Raw genomic sequence first — 21,853 nt, forward strand, 5'->3', positions numbered from 1 at the left:
TTTAACTCTTAAGGAAAATAAACATCTTTTAGAAACAGCCTTGTTACACACAATCTTCAGTGTGAAGCAATATACTAATAAGAACACTAGTCTTAACATTTACAGTCTTCATATATATTATATATATGTATATGTATACATATATATACACTATATAATGAGGCAATATATAATACACACGGGGTGGGGAGGTGGGGGTGGGGGGCGGGGGGCTGGGGGGGGGGTGTTACCATTTTACAGTCATATGTACAAGATGTCACTAAAAATAGCCAGATTTCAGGCAATGCTGCCAAGGACACCAGGAGTTTTATTGTTTGTGGGTGGGGTTTGGATTTTTCTTTTAAATTAATTACTTTTATTATTCTGCCTCTTTTTTCTTTCTTTTTGCTTTTTTTTTTCCTCTTTTTTCCCCATATTTTCTCTTCTCCCCCCCCTTTTTTTTTCCTTTTTCTTTTTTCACCTCCCCTCCTTTTTTCCCCTCCTTTTTTCCTCCTCTTTTCCCTTTTTAAGCTCCTTTCCCCCCTCTTTTTGTTTTCCTTTCTCCCCTGCCCCTTCCCCTCCCCCCTCCCCCTCTATTTTTCCCCCTGTTATTTGTTATGCTGTGTTTTTGTTTGTTTGTTTCTTTTCACTCCTGTGTCCAAGGCAAGCTGCTGAAACAACATTTTGTGGCCAGCAAACCTGGAGGGTGAGGGCTGGGTGAGACAGAGGGGATGTGACAGCTGATAAGGGACACCAGACACTGACTCTGTGGGGACAGGGATGGATGGGAGCAGCTCTGTGCCCCCCCCCCCAACTTTGTGGGATGCCTCCCACGGGTGGCTGGAGTTTTGGGATGGGATTTGGGGTCGATTCACCCTGGGTTGGTGATTTGCTACGTGTGCTAGGGTGGGGGTGTGTGTGTGCAGACTGGGGAGTCATGTGGGGCACCCTCTAGGGACACGGTGTGTGCAGGGGGTGATCCCAGTGCTGGGCAGCTCCCCAGCTCCACCAAGGTGGCCAGGAAAATCGAGGGAGCTGAGCAAACCTGGCACCCCTGGCAGTGAGGGGTGAGAGGGGAACAAGTGCCTCCTCCTACTCCAGCAAGAACCCTGCTGCTGGCTGGAAGTAATTTCTGGGCTCCTGTCACCCTCTTGTACCAGGCTAAATCCCTGGGGTTCAACACCCAGCGCCTGGGGTTTGCACCCAGAGCCATGGGGTTCAGCACCCAGAGCTTTGGGATTCAGCACTGAGTCTGGGATTCAGCACAAGCCCAAGGAGTGAAACCCATCCCCAGCAAAAGCTGCAGAGGATGTGCTGAGAATGCTGAGCAGAGGGAGGAGGGTGGGTTTGAGAGTGCCCCAGAGCAGGAGCAGGAGGCTGCATGGAGTGGGAGGGTGCTGGGTGCAAGAGGCTGAGGGGTGGAGGACGGAGCAGGGATGGGGCAGTCCAGTGAGCACCCACCAGCCCAGCCAAGCACTCCAGGCTGGGCAGGGTGGAGACAGAGAGGAGATGGCAGAAGGAAAGGGAAGATGCAGAGTGGTGTTTCAAACAGCAGGCCCAGTTTTGGCTTTTTGCTTTGTTTTTTTTCCTCCTTTTTTTTTTCCTCTTTTTCTTTTTTTTTGTCTTCTTTTTTTTGTCTTCTTTTTTTTTTTTCTTGTCTTTTTTTTTCTTTTTTTTTCTCCTCTATCTTTTCTCTGCCACAGGTATATACAGACAGACACCGTGAGGTTTGCTGAAGGCAACATCTCAGATCAGATCAGTGTGAGATGTGGAGAGCCAGGACCCGCAGCGGGCCTGGCAGCCCCACTGTAAGACAACATTGCTGGACCCCTCCCTTTTACACGGCCCCTCCCTCCCCCCTCCCCCCCTGTGCAGCCATCGAGGGCCGAGGGATCCCATTCCATCCCTCTCTGCCAGGCCAGGTTTTACTAGCGGCCCAGCAGGAAGGAAAACCCAGCCCTGGCTCTCCCTAGAGGATCCTGTTCCACCTTTTCCATATGGCCAGGCTGGGTTTTACTGGGAACCTGGCAGGGGGAAAAACCTGGCACTGGCTCTATCCGAGGAACCCCACTCCATCTCGTCTCTACTGCTAGGCTGAGTTTTACCAGGGCCTGGCAGGAAGGAAAACCCAGTGCTGGCTCTTCCTGGTGAATCCTGTTCCACGTCTTCCATAAGGCCAGGTTGAGTTTTGCCAGGGTCTGGCATGAGGGAAAACCCAGCAATGGCTCAGCCTGGAGGATCCCATTCCACCTCTCCTGCACGTCCAGGCCAGGTTTTGCCAGGGTCCCAGCGGGAGGGAGAACCTGGCACTGGCTCTGCCTTTGAGGGGATCCCATTCAGTCTCTCCCATACAGCCACGCTGCTTTTTTTCTGGAGTCTGGCAGAGGGAAAACCTGGCACTGGCACTGTCTGGAGGATTCTCTTCCATCTCTCCCAAGCAGCCAAACCAGGTTTTGCTGGGGTCTGGCAGGAAGGAAAACCTGGCACTGGCTTGATTTGCCCATGTTTTGCTGGGGTTTGGCAGGAGGGAAAACCTGGCGCTGGCTCTGCCCGCCCAGAATGGGCTCGGGATGGGAGACACGGGGGGCAGCGCTGTGCCCACCTGCAGCAGGGCAGCTCCTGGTACAGCCCAGGCCGGCCCCACTCTTCTCCCAGGGTGCTGCCTCTTCCACCGGTCCCTCGCTGGTGGCAGGGCTACACTGGCTGCCTCTGTGGGGAGAAGGGGGGTGTCAGTCCAGTGGTCTTGCTGGGATGGGGGGGGGGTACCCTGGCTCCAGTTCCCAAGCTGGTGGGCATGTCCCAGGGATACCCTCTCTGCCCACCCATGAATAATCAGTTGTCCACCCAGCACATTTAGTCAGGGTTCAGTTATTGCCCCACGCCTCGTCAGCACTCAGGGAAGAGAAATAAACCCCCACAGCCCAGCCTGGGGGATCCCACACTTGGCACCCACTTGCCTGGAAGGCTCCTGGGTGACCTGGTGTCCCCCAGGGATGCGATGCCCCATGCCACTTGGGGCTGAGTGCCTGGGGTGGCGGTACTGCAGAGCAGAGTGTCCCCAGTGTGGTCCAGAGGCAGGTCCCCAGAGGGCTGCAGAGTGCTGGGGATTGCAGGGGGGGGCTCTGGGCTTACCTTATGTTTGGGACATTTCAGAGAGAAGCTCTCTTCGGTTAATAAGCAACCTGCAAGGAGAGAACGATGTGTCAGGGGAGTCCCTGTGCTGTGTGATGGCTGTCCCCAAGCGTGGGGACACAGCATCCTCTTCTTGCCACCATCCAGGTCAGCCACAGCATGTGCATGGAGGGTTCAGCTGAGGACAGCCAAAATCAGGACACCAGCAGGCACTGCCTGTGCAGAGGGCATCACCATCCTGGCCAGGCAGAGAGCTGTGAGCCCACCCTCCTCTTGGGCAAGTTTGAGCATTGCAGTGACCAGCCCCATAGCCAGCTGGGTGGCAGAGTGCCAGGGGTGCCCACGTCCCATGCTCCCACGCTCACCTGTGTCGACGGCACACGCGTAGTGGTAGGTGTGGGGACAGCCCTTCTGGCAGCAGCCCACGGTGGCTCCCGCTTGCTGGCAGCTTGAGCACTTCTTTAAAACACACCCAGGAATTCAGAGCAAGGATGGAGAGATGCAGAGAGACAGAGAGACTCCATCAGAGCCCAGCACAGGAGCAAAGCACCCTGACAATCCCACCTGGTAAGGCAACATGCTGCTGTCCCTGCACCTCTGCAGCCCAGCAGGCAGCATCGTTCCTCCCGTGCTGGTGCACCGTGGATGATGCAGTGCCTGTTGCTTGGCCATCTGCTGCCACGTGCAAGGTTTCTGCCCACCATCCTCTTCCCCTCAATGGCACCAAGCCCATCACTGTTCTCCACAGGGCAGAAGGTGCAGAGGTGAAGGGACATGGCCTGAGCCATGCCACGGCTCAGGGGTGGAGGACTGTGGTATTTGCTATTTCTTCCCTTGTCCCCATGGGCGCAGCAAGGGTGGGAGCAGCACCCAGTCCTGTGGCATGGGCAGGGAAAGGGCAGCAGCCTCCTGACAGCCATTAATGCCTGGAAGTACAACCAGGCCCAAACCTAGTACCAGGGGGCTTACTGGCAGCTCTCTGCCCCATCTTTTTGGGGATGCTTGTCCCCTCCCTCTCACCAGCACAAAAACCTCGTCTCCCTGTGGCACTCTCCCAGCAGCATCCTCCCTGCAGCAGGGCAGTACCCTCCCTCCAGCTCCCCTTCCCCTGCTGTTCATCACTGTGGTATCAGGCCATGCTGTGCCCATCTTTCATCTCACATTCTCCCAGTGATATGTCTGGGCTGAGGGCTGCAACCCAGCAGGAGCAGCATCCTCACGGCCCCAGGATGGGCTCAAAGCATAACAAAGTCATTAACACTTCTATGCCTAAAAGAAGAGATTTGAGGCTCTACCAGAGACATGGCAGCACCAAACTTGCAGGAAGCCAGCAGGGTTCAAGGTGCTTCAGCACCCACCTGGCTCTCCCAGGGCAACTTGTCAGAGGCAACCCTATTAAGTTTCATCCCAGCTGGAGACACAGCCAGGGGAACACACTTTGGCCGCAGGGTGCCCGCAGGATGCCGCGCAGGCAGCCGAGCTCTTACCAGGTCAGCAGCCGCCCTGACGGCCTCCTGCAGCCCGTAGAGCTTCCCTGCCACCAGGAAAACCCCCGCGGTCCATACGGCACAGGCCTCGTGCAGCCAGTGCTCCTGCGTGTCTCCCGCCAGCTCCTGCGGCGGGGACTCAGTCTTGTGACATTCGTGCCGCCGGGGCTTTTCGGCCGCCTCCTCGCCCTCTGTCCTCTCGTCACAGCAGTAGCAGCTCTGCAGCCTACGGAACATGCCCCGCGGGCTGGAACGCAACGCGCTCTGCTTGGCCACCTCGGCGGCAGCCTCTGGCCGAGCTGCCTTGCTGCCGGCACCGCAGCTGCCCTCTGTCCCTCGTGGCGCCCGCTCAGCCGCGGCGGGCGGCACTACGTCCTCGCCCGGCCCCTCTGCCCGTGCTTTCTCCTTCATCCGCGACTTCTTCTTGGGCAGATAGTCCTCAGGGTAGTAGGGCCCGCAGAGGTCCCCCAGGTCCTTGTAGTTGGCAGGGTTGCGGCACAGGCAGCAGACCAGGCAGGCAGCGCTCAGTGCCTTTGACACCACCGGCCCCATGTGCATGGTGGACGAGGCAGGTAGGGCTGCCCGTGGTCGCGGTGCTGGCCCGGCCGGTCCCCGCTGCAGCCGGGCCTCGTCGCCGGGCGAGTTGATGATGGTGCAGGTGGTGGTGAACTCGCCGCGCCGCTCCACGTGGACGTAGGGGGCAAAGGGGGGAGCGCGGCTGTCCGCCCTCAGCCGCTTGCAGGAGATATACTTCAGCCGGATCTCGGGCTCGGCAGGGTGCAGCAGTGGAGCCTGCTGGGGCTGCCGCCGCCGCTTGCCACGACTCTTGCACCGCGCCGGCACTGCCTTGGCCTTGTTGTGGGCCAGACGCTTACGCTGCCGCTTGGAGTAGCCATTGTAGTTGGAGTGGTTGGCCCGTGGCTTCGGTCCCCGTGCTGGCCCACCAGTGGAGCGGTTCTCAGGAGGACCCTCGCCTCCTCCAGTCTCTTTGTCCTCACTCTTTGGTTTCTTGCCCTCCCGTGGTGCCTCTTCCCCACCACCCGGACCGGCCGCACGCTCCCGGGACAACAGCATTGGTGTGGGGCCCATGGGGGCCTTTGCCACACCTAACGCCGCTGCTTTGCCCTTGCGGTTCCTCTTCTTGGGTCCCAGGAGCCCCAGGCTCTTGGCTGTCATGGCAGAGCTGGGCTGGGTGCCCAGGGCGGGTGCGCAGGCCTCAGCCTGGCAGCTGTCGGCAGAGAGTTTCTTCCCGCTGCCCAGCTTCCCCTTTGGCGCTCGGCCGTTGGGGTTTCGGCAGAGCTGATCAGCTGCTGGCATGGGGGACACCTTCTGAGCCATCGCTGGCTTAGACAGCCTTGTGTCACCCACTGCCAGAGCCACCCCACTGTGCTTCACTGCCCGCTCCCTCTCTGCTCCTACCGGGTTCAGGGAGGTGCTGTAGGCAGCCACCGTGGCCACTGCTGCGGTGGCTGATGGTTTGCAGGCAAACTTCTTCAGGTTGGGGGAGGTGATCTTCTGGACGATGGCCTCCAGCTTGAGGCCACGGCCCTTGCGGGGAGGCAGCACTTTGGTCTTGGTGGCCTCCTGGAAAGCTGCCCGGGAGGTGATCTTGATGCAGACATCGGGAGCCTCTTTTGGTTGGGGGGGTTTTGGGACAGCTTCACCAGAGCTCTTAGGGGGCAGCTTGGCTTTCACCTTCTTGGTGACAGGCATCTTCTTGAAGAGGCTGGGAGGTGCCTCGGGCTTCTCCTCCTTCACGCTGCCGCTGTTGCTCCGCAGGACCAGGTTCCTCTTCTTGGCAGGGATGGGGGAGATGAAGGTGGATTTCCTCTTCAGTGAGTGCAGGGAGCGCTCGGACATTTTGCCCCCCATGCCTGGCCCTGCTTTGGGCAGCTTCATCCGGGCACCCACCTTGCCCTCCTTGTGGGGGCTACCTGGGGCTGCCAACTTGAAGGTGGGTGGCAGGTGGTTGTTGGAGATGAGCTTTTTGGGTGCCTTGCAGTTCTTCAGCCGGACATCAGCTGCCCGCTTGCCCCTCCGCCTCTTGGTGTAGAACACCTCTTGTGTCTTTGTCCGGGAGCGCAGGATCATTGACCGCTGGTCCCTGTCCCCCACCTCCACTGCATCCCCCTCTGCTGGCGTTGGCCCAGAGACATCCTCTGCCACCACCAAGCTGGGCACCAGGAGGGTGGCATCGCTGGCATTTTGGACCATTTTGGGGCCTGGCCGGCTGCTGCGCTTCCTGGCTCTGAAACCAACTCTCTGCTTCACACCACAAGCAGGCTTCTTCCCCAGCTTCTCCTGGTGCATGGGGGCCTTCAGCCCCTCCAGCGGGGCAGGGGTGCGGGGCTCAGCGAGGGCAGCGAAGGAGCGGGTGCACATGCGAGCGGGCAGCCCCTCGGCTGGGAACCGTGGTGTCTGGCTGTGGGAGTTCTTGCTGGGTATCTCCCCTTGGCCATCTGGCCCGAGGCAGGTACTGGCCACACTGCCAGGTGCTGAGAGGTCGTCGAAGGGGCTTGGCACAGCACTGCCAGGGCCATCTCCCTCTGGCAGCCGGCAGTGGACCCTCTTGTTGCGGAGGCTTTTGCCCCGTGAGACAGGCTCCGTCTTCCCCGGAGTGTTTTCAGGGCTGAGCTGCTGCTTCGCCACAATCGATGGGGTGGATTCGGCACTGGCCACCTCTGGGTGGGACGTCTCCCCTCCGCCGCTCTCCTCCTCGGGCTGGATGTGGGGCAGGGAGGACTTGAACCAGCTCTTGACCTTGGTCTCCGTGCCCACGGTAGGGCCCAGCAGGATGACAGACTCGTCAGAGAGGCGTGGGGTGGGGGCTGAGCTCTCCTTCTCCACCGTGCTGACGGTCTCCTCGGCAGACACAGGCACCTCACTGGAGGACAGCACTGCAGGCATCTCCGGGGGCTTGGGCGATGAGGCATCGAACGTCACCGACTTCTGCTCCGATCCAGCCAGCTCACAGAGCGAGGAGTACTCCTCTGCCTCCAGGTCTGATTCCTTCAGCTCTGGTGAGGAGATGATGGGGATCTCACTGAAGTCCCCAGTCGAGCAGCAGTGCCGGGTGTCCTGCAGCCACCGCTCACTGTCTGCCTTTGTTGCTTCATCATAGGTCAGCGTCTCCTCTTCCTCCTCTATCGCCTGCTGGCTGAAGTCTTGGGCTGGCTCGCTCTTGGCTGGCTGCTCACCGTCACACAGATCCAAGCCGCAGGCATTTTTTTTCTCCTTGCAGGAGCCCACCAATTTGCTAGGGAACAAGCCCTTGGGGAGCTCGGTGGCCTGCAGTTCCTTCCATCGCAGGCACTCCTCGCCCAGGCTCTCCTCCGGCCACTCAAAGTGCTCCATGGTGTTCTCAGACCCCACCGAGTTGGCTGTGGTGTTTGAGTAGCAGCTGTAGCTGGTGGCTCCTGCACTTGACGTTGATGCTGGGATGCTGGGCTTGGAGTTGAAGGCCAGTGAGGCTGTGTCCTTCAGTGCATCCTTGTTCTCAGTGTCTGCAAACTCCACCTGAGGACCCTCGAAAACCTCCTCGCCAAAGTCTTTCCCTGTGCTGGCCCCTGAAGCCTTATCCAGCTTGAGGGGTTCAGTGAGGGTGCTGGAGTCACCCTGGCTGGGCCAGGTGCCCTTTACCATGGAATCCAAGCAGGGTCTGTGATTCTCCAGCTGGAAGGGGGACTTGGTGGCCTCCTTGCTCAGCATGGGCGAGTTGGCCCAGGCTTTGTCTGCCTTCTCATTGATGGCATCCTGCAGGACAATGATCTCGGAAGCCAGCTCCTCCTGGGACAGGGCACTGAGGAGCAGCCGGGGACAGTCCGGTTCGTTGGTCACATACTTGGTAAAGGTCTCCAGGGGCAGGCTGGCGTGGATGCTCTGGAAGGAGTCATCTGATTTGGTGGACATGTCATCCGGGGAGGTCACAGAGCAGGTGGACACTGACTCAGGCTTTGCCTTGGAGTTGCTATTGACGCGGGCAGGGCTGCGGTTCTGGTTGCAGTACAGGAAACTCCTCTCCAGCTGATCCTCTGACCCGCTCAGGTAGTCGGCATCCTGCGTCTCGGCGTGCACGGACTGAGGGGTACTCAGTGGGTCAGACAGGGGTGTCCCCACCTGCTCTGCTGAGTAGGTGCTGCTCTCAGGGCTGCAGTGTTGCCCCTTGAGCTGCTCAGGGGTCCTTGCTGGAGTCTTGATTCCCTTTTTCTGGGGCACAGCAGCTTTGGAGAGCAGCAGCTGCTGGACAGTGTTGGAGATGTTCTCCACCTGGGAGGTCAGAGCTGTTAGGCTCTGCAAGCTCAGGTCTGAGAGCAGATTTTCAGGCAGCTTCTCCTTCTGCAAGGTTTTGCAGTTCCCAGATTGAGCATCAGGGCTTGAGCCATCAGTGGGAGAAGGGTTCAGCAGTGGCATGAAATGGCTGTGATCGGTGATGCCGGCTGGGAACGTGCCAGTGCTCAGCGGCTGCTGGCTGTACTGGAAGTTCTCCAGGTTGGGCATCAAAGGGGAAGGAGTGGAGCTGTAGGATGGGGACCTGCCAACAGAGCGAGCTGGCGAGTGGCTAGCACTGGGGCTGAAGGTCTGGTAGTACTGCTCTGGTGTCCGGACAGGTGGTGCCTCGCCCTGGCAGTAGGTCTGGCCTGGCTGGTTGTAATGTTGGTATTTGGCCATGTTTTGGTAGTGGAGGGTCTCTGGAGCGTGATGCCGCCCTTGCAAGGGCTGCGGGGGCTGTGGGGGCTGTGGGGGCTGCGGGGGCTGTGGGGGTGGGGGCGGCTGTGGGGGCTGCGGGGGGCGGCTGCGGGGGCTGTTCGTAGCCGATGCGGTTGGGCTGGTAGCCGTGCAGGTTGGGCACACGGGGGCCAGGCGCCAGGCTGGCAGCACTACCCAGGGGCCGCTCCAGCGGCGGTTGCCCCGAGGGTGCTGTACAGCTCTTGTAGGAGTGTGCTGGCTGGCTGCCCCCTGGCACCGAAGAGTAGGTAGAGGAGGCAGGGAAGGACTGTGAGTGCTGCCCGAAGTGGGGGCTCTGTGAGAAGGGCATGGGTGAGGAGACGTCGTTTGGCAGCTTCTGCCGCTGCAGCTTGGGGTAGGGGAGTGCGGGTGGCTGCTGCTGCTGCTGCTGTTGCTGCTGAAAGTGAGTCCGGAAGGGCAAGGAGGCAGCTGCTGGCTCGTGGTAGGGCCGCCCGCCTGCCAAAGCCGCCGTCTTCTTCATCAGGTTGTCTTCATACTTGGCCACACCACCAGGCAGTGCCTGCGGCTGGCCGCCCCAGGCCTGCAAGCTCTCGTCCCCCGAATAGCGAGCTGGGTAAGGGCTGTTCTCCTGCACGGTGTAACTGGAAAAGGCTGGCCTGCCTTGCAGCTGCTGCCCTGCTAATTGCTTGTTCCCCCGGTGGTATTTCTCCACGGAGCTGTTCTCGTAGCCCGCGTATGGCAGTTGCTGCTGACTGTAGTACTCCTTCGCCACCAGCCTCTGCCGCTCGCAGTTCGGCCCTGCCTGACTTTGATGCCTGTAATTCTCCAGGCGTGATGTGTCTTGTGAAGCCGGCTGGTAGCTCTGCTGGTTGCCATGGAAACCACACCTTTCTCGAAAGGACTGCATGGCGCGGGCTCGTTATCTGCGAAGAGAGAGAGGCGAGAATTCAAATGAAGCACGGCCACCAGGGCGGGCCGGGGAGCGCAGCCACGCAGGGAGAAGGGCACACGGTGTGTGCCACGGGGGGGGACTGCGCCGCCTGGTCTGCCCTGGCATTGCCCTGCAGGGGCTGCATCACCTCATGGCCACCACAGCACCTGGCACTGCATTGCCTCGCCTCACCCTGCATCTCATCACGCTGCGCCGCATCGCATCACCTGCTATCCCTTCGTGCTGCCTGCCATGTCATTTCCCTGCACCATGTCGCCGTGTGTTGCATCACCTGGCATTGCATTGCCCTGCATCACATCACCTTGCTTTGCACCATCCTGCACCGCATCCTCTTGCATGGCATTGCCTCGCACCACCCAGTGGCACATTGCTTTGCATCACGTCACCCAGCAGCACCTTGGCTCACCCTGCATCACGTCACCTTGCAGGTCATCCTCTTGCATCTTGTTGCCTTGCATTGCATTGCCCTGCATCACATCACCTTGCTTTGCATCATCCTACATCGCATTGTCTCATGCTGCATCACCTCATCTCACCCAGCAGTGCTTCACTTTGCATCTCATCACCTCACATCACCCTGGCATCACATTGCCTTGCATTTCATCTCTCTGCACCATGTCAGCTTTCATTGCATTGTCCTGCATTGAACTGCCCTGCATCACATCACCTTGCCTTGCCTTGCATTCCCTGCATTCCATTGCCTCCCATCTCTCTGCATCAGCCAGCAGTGCATGACTTTGTATTGTACTGCCTCACATGCCTGCATTGCACTGCCTTGCAGTTCATCTGCCTCCATTGTGCTCCCTCGCACCACATTGCCTTGCAGTTCATCTCCCTGCATCACAACACCTTGCATTGCATCGCCCTGCACTGCATTACCTTGCACTGCCCTGCATCACCTTGCATCACCCAGCAATGCATCACTTTGGCATCCCCTCCCCCAGCATCACCTCAAATTGCCCTTCATGACATGCTCTTGCAGTTTCATCGCCTTGCATCATGTTGCCTTGCACTGCATTGCACTGCCTTCCATTGCATCACCTCACATCACCCTGCATCACCCAGCACTGCACTGCTTTGCATCACCTCACGCTGCCCTGCATTGCATTGTCTTGCATTGCATCACCCTGCATCACATTGCCCTGCAGCACATCCCATCCCATCATCTCACACTGCACCACCCTGCCTTGCCCTAGATCCCAGCAGCTGGCTCCCATCGCTCAGCACCATGCTGTGTCGTCCCACATCACGCTGCCTGCATCACCTCACCTTCCACTGCCCTGCATCCTCCTCTATCACATCTTCCTGCATTGCCTCACTCTGGTGCCTATGTGCAGGGAGATGGTTGGGGTGCTCCCTGCCTGTGGTGTGCCCAGTCAGCCCTCCTTGCCCTTCTGCTGGGAGCCTTCCCTATCCCTGCTGCCCATCCCATCTTCACAGGGTTCACAAACCACCTTTCTGCCTACCCCATGGAGCACCATGATCCTCTGCACCATGCTGGAGCTCCCCAGCCCTGGTGCTCTGAATTTCACACATTTGCTTCCCCTTGCCTCTGTAAATCACTCTCCCCCCCTTCTCCTCACATGCCCTCCCCAGGGATGCTGGGATCCTGCGAGCCCCTCCGAACACCCTGCTTATCACCACTCTTTTTAATTATTGGGCTAATTACTGGAAGCAGCAGCGTGGAGGGCCAGAACCGCAGGCTCCACTGCAAAGAAAAAAATAAAAGATCATTTCAACTTGCTGGCTCTGCCTGGCTCTGCCTGCTGCTGCCTCCCACAGCCCCCCTGGCCCCAGCAGATCCCCCTGCCCCGGTGCGATGCCATCTGGAAGCTGTCTGCTCCCGCCAGCAGCCATCTATTAGCCAAACCCCTTGCCAGCATCGTCATCACACCTCCCCATTTCCCAGCCCTGCTTGCAGAGAAGCACCTGGGTCACCAGTTTGATCTCAAAGGCAGGTGAGTAGCTTGTAGGGAGCTAATGAAGGCCACAGCAGGGGGCACATCCTGCCCATCCCCAGTACCAGTGGGTTTGAAGCACAGGGGGAAATACCGGCTTGTTTCAGCACCACCTTCAGATTTGGGAGCCTAGGTTAAGGTAGATTCAAGAGTCTGCAGCTCCCTGGGTACTACTTTGGTACTGCCCCCTAAGCCAGAGCTGTGGCAGTGACCCTGGTGCTGTCTCCCCTGCCTTCATTAAGGGGGTGAGTACAACGAGGTGCTTGCACTGCCAATACTAATGGAGGCAAACCCAGCCCTGCACCCCAGAACACAGCTGTGTATGTGTCCTCCTCCACGTATTTCTCTGCCACCCTCAAGCCACCACCACAACATGCCAACAGCACATGGCCCAGAACAGTCCCTTTGTCCATGGCTCTGCCACAGCCACACAAACCACACTGCTGAGCTGAGCAGTCCCAGCCTGGCCCTGTTTTCCCCCAGTGCCCTGTGGACACTGGTAACATCTCAGCAGCTTTTTGGGGTCTATGCACACATGGGGGGTTATTTAGTTAGATTTCCACAACCACCAGTGGCTCAGGGATGCACCAATCACCTGGTGCCCTCCAGAGCCATGCACGGTGCCACCCACACCAGCCCAGCACCCTGTCCCCCATAACCTCCCCCCTATTCTGGATGCTTGCTGTGCCACTCCCCCATGTTGCAGCTCCACTTTGTAGGCTGCGTGGATGCAGTCAAAGCCTAGAACTAGGGGGGAAGATGGATCAGTTAAAAATGCTGTAAGGCTTGTGTGGAAGTGCCAACCACACTGTGGGCTCAGTGCTGCCCTGTCCTATGCCAGGGCTGCCAGAACAAAGGCAGCACAATCAAAGCCAGGCCCCTGGGGCAGCCCTGAGCACAGCAAGAAAATTCAAGGGAGAAAAGGGCTTCTCATGTGAATTCAGGTTTGAAAAATGAAATTGGCTTGAGAAGACCCTGGGCTGGTGTTCTTAAGGAGACCTTTCCTCCCCTTTTCTCTTTTATTATTAATTATCATTACTATTTAATCATTGTTAATGTCCCAAACAGCTGTGACAATGCCAGGCTGAAAGTGCCCAGTGTGAGGGGACACAGGTCACTCCCCAGCGTGAAGAGGTGGGGAAGCACAGGGGGGTGTGCATGCATTTGGGCAGGAAGAAGCACTGACACAGGATCAAGTTATGGCCATCCCTGGAGGCTAATCCATGTCCTAGTGCCTGGTAAGGCCTGAGGAACTCATCCTGCACCCCTGGGTTTCTTCCTACAGGACCTGAATGAGACCCACCTGGCAGGAGATGCATCTGGGGGCTGCCCACTGCTTCCCCATCCAAGATGAGCCAAAGTCCTAAGCCAACAAGCCACTGCCCCATCTCCTTTTGGCCACCCAAGCTCTGAAGGGGGGGTGGGGGTGTCACATGCGGCTATTTAAGCCTGGGTGGGGTCAAACTCATCACCAGCATCACCTGGGCCTGTGGGCAAAGCCAGAGGCGAGCTCTGCCCTTGGCTGTGCCGCAGCTTTGCCAGGGAAGGGCCAGAACAGATGTTGCTGCCTGATGCAGGCTGTTTCCGAGCAAATGCTTTAATGGCATCAAATCAAACTGTCGACAGCAGCAAGGTTATGACCCTTCCCGGGAGGGGGAGGTGGCTGTGGCCACGTCCCGGGGGCCCTGCAATGCTCTCTCCCCCTGCCACGTCCCTGCCAGACGTGCTCTCCCAGCCCTGAAGAAGTTTCCAGCCCTGCTCCTGCTGTGTCTGCGATGGGAATTGATAAGAGGCTGTCTGCACATGCTTCAGCCAGATGCTTGCCCTTGGTGGCTGGGTAAAGCCATGGTGGTTACAGCCAGGGCTTGTGGAGAGAGTCCCTGGGGAAGTGACCCTCAGGGCATCTGTCAGAGGAGGTAGGGACTTGGGGCCATCATGGTACCCAGAGGCAGCAGGACTCTGTCCTGGCAGTGCAATGAGCCATGCTTGCCTCTGGCTCTGGCCAACCCAGGACACTCCATTCCCAGTCCCTGGAGATGCACAGCCAGCCAAGCCAACCACACAGCTCCAAGCACAGCTGTGGTGCCACCCATGGGAGACACCCAAGGACCTGCTGCGTCTCCCAGTGCCTCTGCATGCCTGGCACTGTGTTGCTGTGCACAGGGCCATACTGCAACACCCAGCGCTGACATGGGGCTGGTATGGGGCATAGATGTGTTGCCTGGGGCTGATGTGGTGCCTAGGGCTGATGCAGTGCTGGGGTGTGATGCTGGGAGCTGAGCTGGGGCACTGCAAGGCAGTGCCAAGCCGGCTCAACCCCACCACTGCAGACGCCTGCTCACACGGTGGCTCACAGCCTGCCTGCTGCTCAGGAGGATTTGTGCTGCGTGGCTGGGTTTGGTGTTATTTTCCTCCTCCTGATCCTTCCTTTCTTGCCTTCTCCTCTTTCCTCTTGGCTGACAGAGACATGGTAGGGCTGGATCCAGAGTCCTCTGAAGGCAATCCAGGACTTTCCTTAGCAGGGACCCCTCGGTAAGCTCCCAAGACTCCCCAGTGCTTCAGCCCGGGGGGGCGGCGGTTATCCCTCAGCCCCACCGAACCCCAGCCTTGCTTCCCAGCTGCTGCTGCTCCTCCCGTGGGGCCTGATCCTGCTGCTCCTCCGGCTGCTCCTTTGCTGCTGCGCCAGCAACAAGGACTCAACGCCTAAAAATAGCAGCGTGCCCTCGCAGGGGGATGCTTCGCCATCACAGCAGGGCTGGCACCGCGCACCCCTCGCCCTCCACCCTGAAACCTCTGCGCCAAATCCCCTCCCAGCCCAGGGGTGCAGCCCCACGTGGCGAGGCGGCATCAGAGAGGGGAACAAAAGGGCAGGACCCCCTCCTCGAGGCTCTCAGGGGAACAAACGCCTATCAAGCAGCGTCAGCCCCGGATTTGTTTAATTGTGAGCTGGTGGAGTTTAAAGAAACCCTTCCTGGCCGGCTGCCACACCGCAAACTGCGCCGGAGAATTTGATTATTGAGGGAAGAGAGAAAAGGGAGGGGAAAGGCAGCGGGGTCGAGATGTGTGGGGCAGACCAGGAAGATGGGAATGAGAATGGGGGGGTTTGGAAAGACATAGAGACACCCCCCTGGCAGTGTAGAAGGACCCAGAGGCTTGCCCTGGGCAGGGTTAAACACTGCAGGCGGTTGTGGAGCTGCCGCCTGCGGGTACCCCCCAGCAGTGTCTGGCACCGGGTGATGGCACCCAGCTTGGAGGCACTGGGCATCCCCAGCTGGGTGCACCCACTGCCCATGCACCCCCTGTTTCAATGCACCCTCTAATGCCCCCCTGCCAATGAAGCCTCTCTCCAGTGCACACCTTTAATACATCCTCTTTCCAATGAACTCTCTGAATGCATTGTCCCCTCAATGACCCCTTCAGTGCACCCTCTGCCAATGCACCCCAATAGCACTCTCCAACAAACCTCTTCAGTACAGCCTCCCCAATGCACTCCTTTAACACACTCTCTCTTCAGTCAAGCCCTTTAATAGACTTTCTCTCCAATGCACCCCAATAATGCATCCTTCCCCCACTGAACCCCCTTAACATACCTTCTCCAATGCAGCCCTTCAATACATCCTCATGACTGCACCAATGAAGCCCTTTAATATACCCTCTGCCCAATTAACCTCTTTAATACACCTTCTCTTCAATGCACCCCCTTAATGTACCCCCTCTCCAGTGAACCCCTTTAATGCACCCTCTTCCCAATGAGCCCCTTGAGCACATCCTGTCTCCAACACACCTCATTAATACATCCCTCCCCCAGTGAATCCCTGTAATGCACCCCCTCCCCAAGGAACCTCCCTTGAACATCCTCTCCCCAATGAACCCCACTAATGCACCTCCTCTCCAGTGAACCCCTTTAGTGCACCCCCATGAACACACCCTCTCTCCAGTGCACTCCCATTAACAGACCCTCTCCCCAGTCCTCCCCCCATCAGCACCACCACCCCCCAGCATACCAACCCGCCCTTGCAGCGCAGCAGTGGGGCAGCGGGATGATACCCAGAGGACAGACCCCAGCCCCCTACTTCCCCTCCATCATTGTGTCTGTCCTCCCCCCGCCCAGTTCGGCGCTCAGCCGACCGGAGCAGCTGTTCCCTGCACACTTCACTTGCCCGCAGATGTTGATAAATGGAACTGGGGCTGCACCGCCCATTGCGCTGGGGTGGGCGGGTGCGGGGAGCGAGGAAGAGGAGGAGGGATGGCGTCCCCATCCCCTGCAGCCCCCCCCCAGATCGCGCTGCTCCTCCCATCCAGCTGTTTGGGAATTCCCTGGGTAGGTGTGCGTCGTGTGCCCCCCCAGTTCCAACTCCACTCCCCAGGGAATTCCCGGTGCAATGGGATGCGCCTCCAGCAACGTGCCCCTTCTGGTGGGTAAAGTCCTTCATCCTTGCACCACCCCCAACCGGCTCCACTCCTCCCCAGGCAGGAATTTTACTGGGGAAACAAACTCTCATCGCTTGCGAACCGCACTCATGACTCAACGTTTCTGCTGGCCCCGATTCCTCCGTTGCTTGCCAGGGGAAGCCCGTGGCCTCCTCAACCTCATCCCCTCACATGGAAATCCAACTCATCTGCCAGCTCCAGCCTCTCACCCCCTGGTTCTTCCTCCTTTATTTTGAAGCAGGGGAAGATTGGGTGCTCGATGCCAGGGCTGAGAGGTTGGCAGAGGGCTGGGCTGGGCTGGGCTGGGGAGTGTCTGAGGAACGGAGGGGATGTGGAAATCAGAGCAAGTTGTGGTAGTTTTTTTTGGTCGCTGCTGGAAGCTGTCAGCTGGGAAGAAGGGATTTGAAAAGGGGGGGGTGAGGGGGGGAACAAGGGGAAGAAATAAAAAGAAGAAAGAGAAAGAAAAGGGGGGGGGGAGAGAAAAAAAAGGAAAAATATTAGAAGAAAAAAAAAAGAAAAGATAAAAAGAAAAACCAAATAATATAATATGTAAAGATAGAAGAAAAATATAAAAAGAAAAGAGAAAATAAAAGAAACAAGAAAGAAAAAGGAAAAAAAGAGTAAAAAGGCAAAATGAGAAAGAGGAAAAGAAAAAAAGGAAAAAAAAAAAAGGCATGGTAAGGAAAAAGGAGAGAAAAGAAAAAATAAAGAAAAAAGGCAGAAAAGGAAAAAAAATAAGAAAAAAGAAGAAAGAAAGAAAGAAAGAAAGAAAAAGAGGGAACAAAAAAGGTTGGTGGCTGACAGCAGAGCAGCTGCTCAGCCTGAGCCTGGCTGGGAACATTCCCTCCCCGGTGGGTCACGGCTCCAGAGCACAATCCCTGGCAGAGGTAACGTGGAGGCAGGGCTGGGGCATGTTCCTGTTCTGGCATGGGATTCACCCTAACCTCGAGGTGCCAGTGGGAGAGGAAAATGAGCCTGGCATGAGGCTGGAAACATGGCTGAGGGGATGGAGAGCTCAGCTTCTCCCCCCCTGCTCCTAAACCCTGCTGCTGCCGGCCAGGATGGGCAAAACAAGCCTGTGCCAGGCACCGGTGGGCACAACCACTGCTGTGGGGTGGCCACTCACCACCACAGTGACCTTCAGCCAACCCTCCAGCCTCAAACAAGTGAGCAGCACGGTGCCAGCACGGTGCCAGCATGGTGCCAGTGTGAAGTGACAGTCTGGATGGATCTCAGTGCACTTTAATTTTTCTTCTTGACTCATTTTCTGCCTGACAGGTCAGGATCCTTCTTCCTTCCTCCTTCCCTTCCTTCCTCCTGCTCCTGGCCTGACTCACTTCAGTTCCAACCATTCCAACAATAATTAATTACCCATTCCAATCAATATGCTCTCCCCTCACTCTCCAATGCCCTGTTTTGCCTCAGTTTCCCCTTGATGCTGGATGCCACTGCATCCCTGCAAGGAAAGGGCAGCAGTGCAGAACAAGCAGAGTGATGCTTATGCTGAAGTGCTGCCTGGTGGTGCCCGGATGCAGCTCATTGCTCTTGCTACCCAGAGCCGATGCCAACTGATCATTTGTGATCATTGATTCTTTTGCCAGTGAGACTCTCCCCACAGAGCAGCCTCACAACTGCTCACTCACTGGCACGACTGTCGGATGAGCTGCCTCACTCAGCAGCTACATAAAGAAGATGCTGGTTTGTTACCGGGAGAGATGTGGGTGCTGGACCCCCCTTGATGGGCAAGGAAAGTTCATGCCCCATGGTATCCTCCTTGGTGATGCTGAGGATGTGGCTGTCTGCAGTCCTGGTCCCTTGGGGTTCACAGAATCATAAAACTGTTTTGGTTGGAAGAGACCTTTAAAATCACTGAGTCCAACCATTAACCCAGCACTGCCAGGTCACCACTAAACCATGGCCCTCAGCACCACATCTTCACAGCTTTAAAGTCCTCCAGGGACTGGGACTCCACCAGTGGCCCTGGGCAGCCTGACAAGAGCTTGACAACAATTTTGGGGAAGAAATTTCTCCTTGCATCCAACCTAATCCTCCTCTGGTGCAACTCAAGACTGTTTCCTCGTGTCCTGTCGCTTGCCATGCTGCAATTTTAAAGGCATAGCCTAAAACTGCAACAATGAAAATAAAATCTTTTCCAAGGAGCTGGGAGAGCAAATGGATCCTTGCCCCTGTCCCACATCTGCTCTGCATGATCTCATGAGCCAGCTGCTCGTGGATGCTGCAAGTGGCTGCAGGTGAATGTGAGAGGCTGAGCCCCCTGGGGAAACACAATAGGGACAGCTCACAGTGCCCAGGCCGTACTGGCCCATGGGCACAAACCCAGTGGCAGGACCTGGCACCTGCCCAGCACTGCAGCTCACAGCTGGCCTGCACCCTGCATAGGAAACATAGCTGGGTGGGAACTGAGACCACTCTCCAGCTGTGCCTCAGTCCTCCCACCTCTGGGGTGCTCCAGGTTTGTGCACTGTGGTGGTGCTCCTGTCCCTAGCCAGCACGGGAAATGCCAGGCTGGGACCATGGGGACTTAGTGGGCTCATGCCCCAGCCCTGTGCCAAGGCCCAGACCTCCTTGTCCAGCAGGTGTCCTCATTCCCAGCAGCCCTGGAGACCCCAGAGGGTGACAGGTGGCCATCTACTCCAGGACATTTCTAGCTCCTACAGCCATGCTGCTGGGTCCATCCCCTCCAGCTCTGGTGGACCAGGCTCTGCCACAACCAGAGAAAACTTTCAGCAAGTTCATGCTGAAACCAGGATGCTGCTGCAGGGTGGCTACTGGTGGACCCCTGGCACCTGAATGCAACCCATCCCCCTTCCATGATCCTGCTCCATCTCTGGGAGGCCATGGAGCTTTGCCACCTATGTCTCCATGTCCCTCCCCTGCTGGTGGGCACGCAGGGAGATTTATGCCTGTGCTTCAGATCAGAGTCATTCAACACCGCTGATGGACCCAGTGCTCTTGAGACCACCTCCCTGGGACCCATGATAACCACAGGGCACATCACCCTGTCCCCAGTTTTCCAGTCCTATGGTCTGGTTTCATGGTTCCCCCTGCCTTCACTTTTGGCACAGCCTCTCGATCGTGCCAAACCACACTGCCCAAACTGCAGACCCAGTGACCACCAGCTCCTCAGCACTGGCATGGCAGCCCCCCACTGGTCACCAGGTGCTCCACAGACACTGCACTTTGGTGTCTGCCTACAGACAGGTTTGTCCTCTGGAGATGAATTTGGCTGTGCCTCTGCCAAGCTCTGCCCTCTAAGCCATCTCCTGCCAGCAGCAGGCAGCTCGGTAATGAAGTGCAATGCTCCAGCACTCCCCTGAGCGACAGCGGCCAGCACCGGCTGCGTCCTGGCAACTCGGCACAGCCTCCTCTCCCTGCTGGGAGGGGTGGAAAACATGAGCATCCCCTTGCCATGAGCATGGCCAGGGGCTGTGGAGTGGCACATGTCCCCAGCTGGCATGGTGGAAGCTGGTACCCCTGGCTGAACCTGTGGATAATGAGCAAGGATCTCCTGGGGGGGGGGGTGGGGGGGTGGGGAGAGGGGGAAGGGAAAAAAAGAATAAAAAGGAGCTGGAAAAAAAAAACTGAAGTAAAAGAATAAAAGGGGTTTGAAAATCATAACTGGAGTCTTGATGCCAAGTGAGAAATTATTTGGGTATTATCCATTCCCTGTCTCCAAATCCCAAAGACAAACACTGGGCACAGGTGAACTGGGAGAAGCAGATTTCCAAAAGCCTTCTCCTGGTTGCTGGTTATTGACTCTGTCAATCACGGGCGGGCGGCAGCCCAACCTTTTGCACCTCACCAGCCCTGCTCCTTTTGTTCCTGCTGAAAAACCAGGCAGGAGGATAAAGGGGAAGAGGGAGAGGAATTTGGGGCAGGGAACTTCCAAAAGGGATGATTAAGGAGTTAATCTGCCTGAAATAGATAAGGAGCTTAGAGCTGCTGGTATTTGACTGTCCAAGTTTGGATTCAGTGTGTCTTAAACACTGGCTGGAATGTACTTAGATATGACCGAGGAACATGTCCCCCCGAGGAATTACCAGGTTGCCAATTAGATTTGCTTCCCAGATTCACTCAAACCTTCACAAGCTTCTTCAGAGCAGGAAAATTGCTGCCTGTCCCTGCAGAAGTGGTGGAGCAGCCACTGCTGCGTGGCACAGCACGGCATGACACACAGAGCATGGCGCGGCATGCGGCACGGCAGACATCCTGGTGGCACATGGGCAGCCACTGGGACCTGAGAGAAGATGGCACAGCTGGGGTGATGGTGAAGTGAGGATCTTCATGTTGAGATGTGGGGTTGGGTGGCCTTGGCTGCTTGGGAATGTGGATGTGAACCTTGCTGTCGTCAGAGAATCATGGAATGTTTTTGGTTGGAAAAGCCCTTTAAGATCATCGATTCCAACCAGCCTCTAACTCTGCCACGTCTGGTGCTAAGCCATGTCCCTTAGCACCACATCTCGGGGTCTTTTAAACACTTCCAGGGGTAGGGATTCAACCACCTCCCTGGGCAGCCTGTTCCAGTGTTTGAGAACCCTTTCAGTGACAAAGTTTCTTCTAATGTCCAACCTAAACCTCCCCTCACACAACTTGAGGCTGTCTCCTCTTGTCCTGTCACTTGTTACCAGGGAGAAGAGACCAGCCCTCACCTGGGTCCAACCTCCTTTCAGAGAGTTGTAGAGAGCCAGAGGTCTTTCCTGAGCCTCCTATTCTCCAGGCTGAATAACCCCAGTTCCCTCACCAGCTTCTCATAAGACCTTTCACCAGCTTTGTTGCCTTTCTCTGGACCTCAAGCTGGCCATGGCTCAGCACCAGGCTCTCACCGGACCAGGCTCAGTGTCCCCTTTTCCCTGACTCCACCCAGGCTTCTGCTGCTCCAACACAGCCAAATCCAACCCAAAGTACCCCAGCCTGACTCTAGCTGAGCAGTCAGAGTCACCCTGGCCTCCCAATGCATAACACAATGCAGAGCAGAGCCACATGGAGAAAGTGAACAAGCACCAGCAGTGAATGCCCTGCTACTGGTTCCTGCAGGTACCCCAGCACACCACAAGCTCACTGAAAGCTCAGCTTAACCTTGATGATCAGGGCAGTGAGATCCACCGCCCATGCCAGGCCAGAAGATACCACCCAGGGGGCACAACCACAGCCAGCACCGGGGCAAAGCAGCAGTAGAAAAGCAAAGACCATGCCCTGCAAAGCATTTC

The 21,853-nt window shown here is 57.3% G+C and overlaps 1 protein-coding gene across 1 annotated transcript; it reads right to left on the reverse strand.

Annotated features, from left to right (window-relative positions):
• Positions 1–606: 606 nt before the first annotated feature.
• Positions 607–21,769, reverse strand: RAI1 (retinoic acid induced 1). Its single transcript, XM_068146570.1, is given in 6 exon segments — positions 607–2,688; positions 3,112–3,161; positions 3,477–3,570; positions 4,599–9,386; positions 9,388–10,207; positions 20,687–21,769. Coding segments are annotated over 5 exon segments (5,751 nt in total). The 5' UTR covers positions 10,192–10,207; positions 20,687–21,769; the 3' UTR covers positions 607–2,673.
• Positions 21,770–21,853: the final 84 nt, after the last annotated feature.

The sequence above is a fragment of the Melanerpes formicivorus genome, unplaced genomic scaffold (genome assembly GCF_026170545.1).
Source record: "Melanerpes formicivorus ecotype bairdi unplaced genomic scaffold, bMelFor1.0.p_v2 SCAF_14, whole genome shotgun sequence".
Classification (NCBI taxonomy): Eukaryota; Metazoa; Chordata; class Aves; order Piciformes; family Picidae; genus Melanerpes; species Melanerpes formicivorus.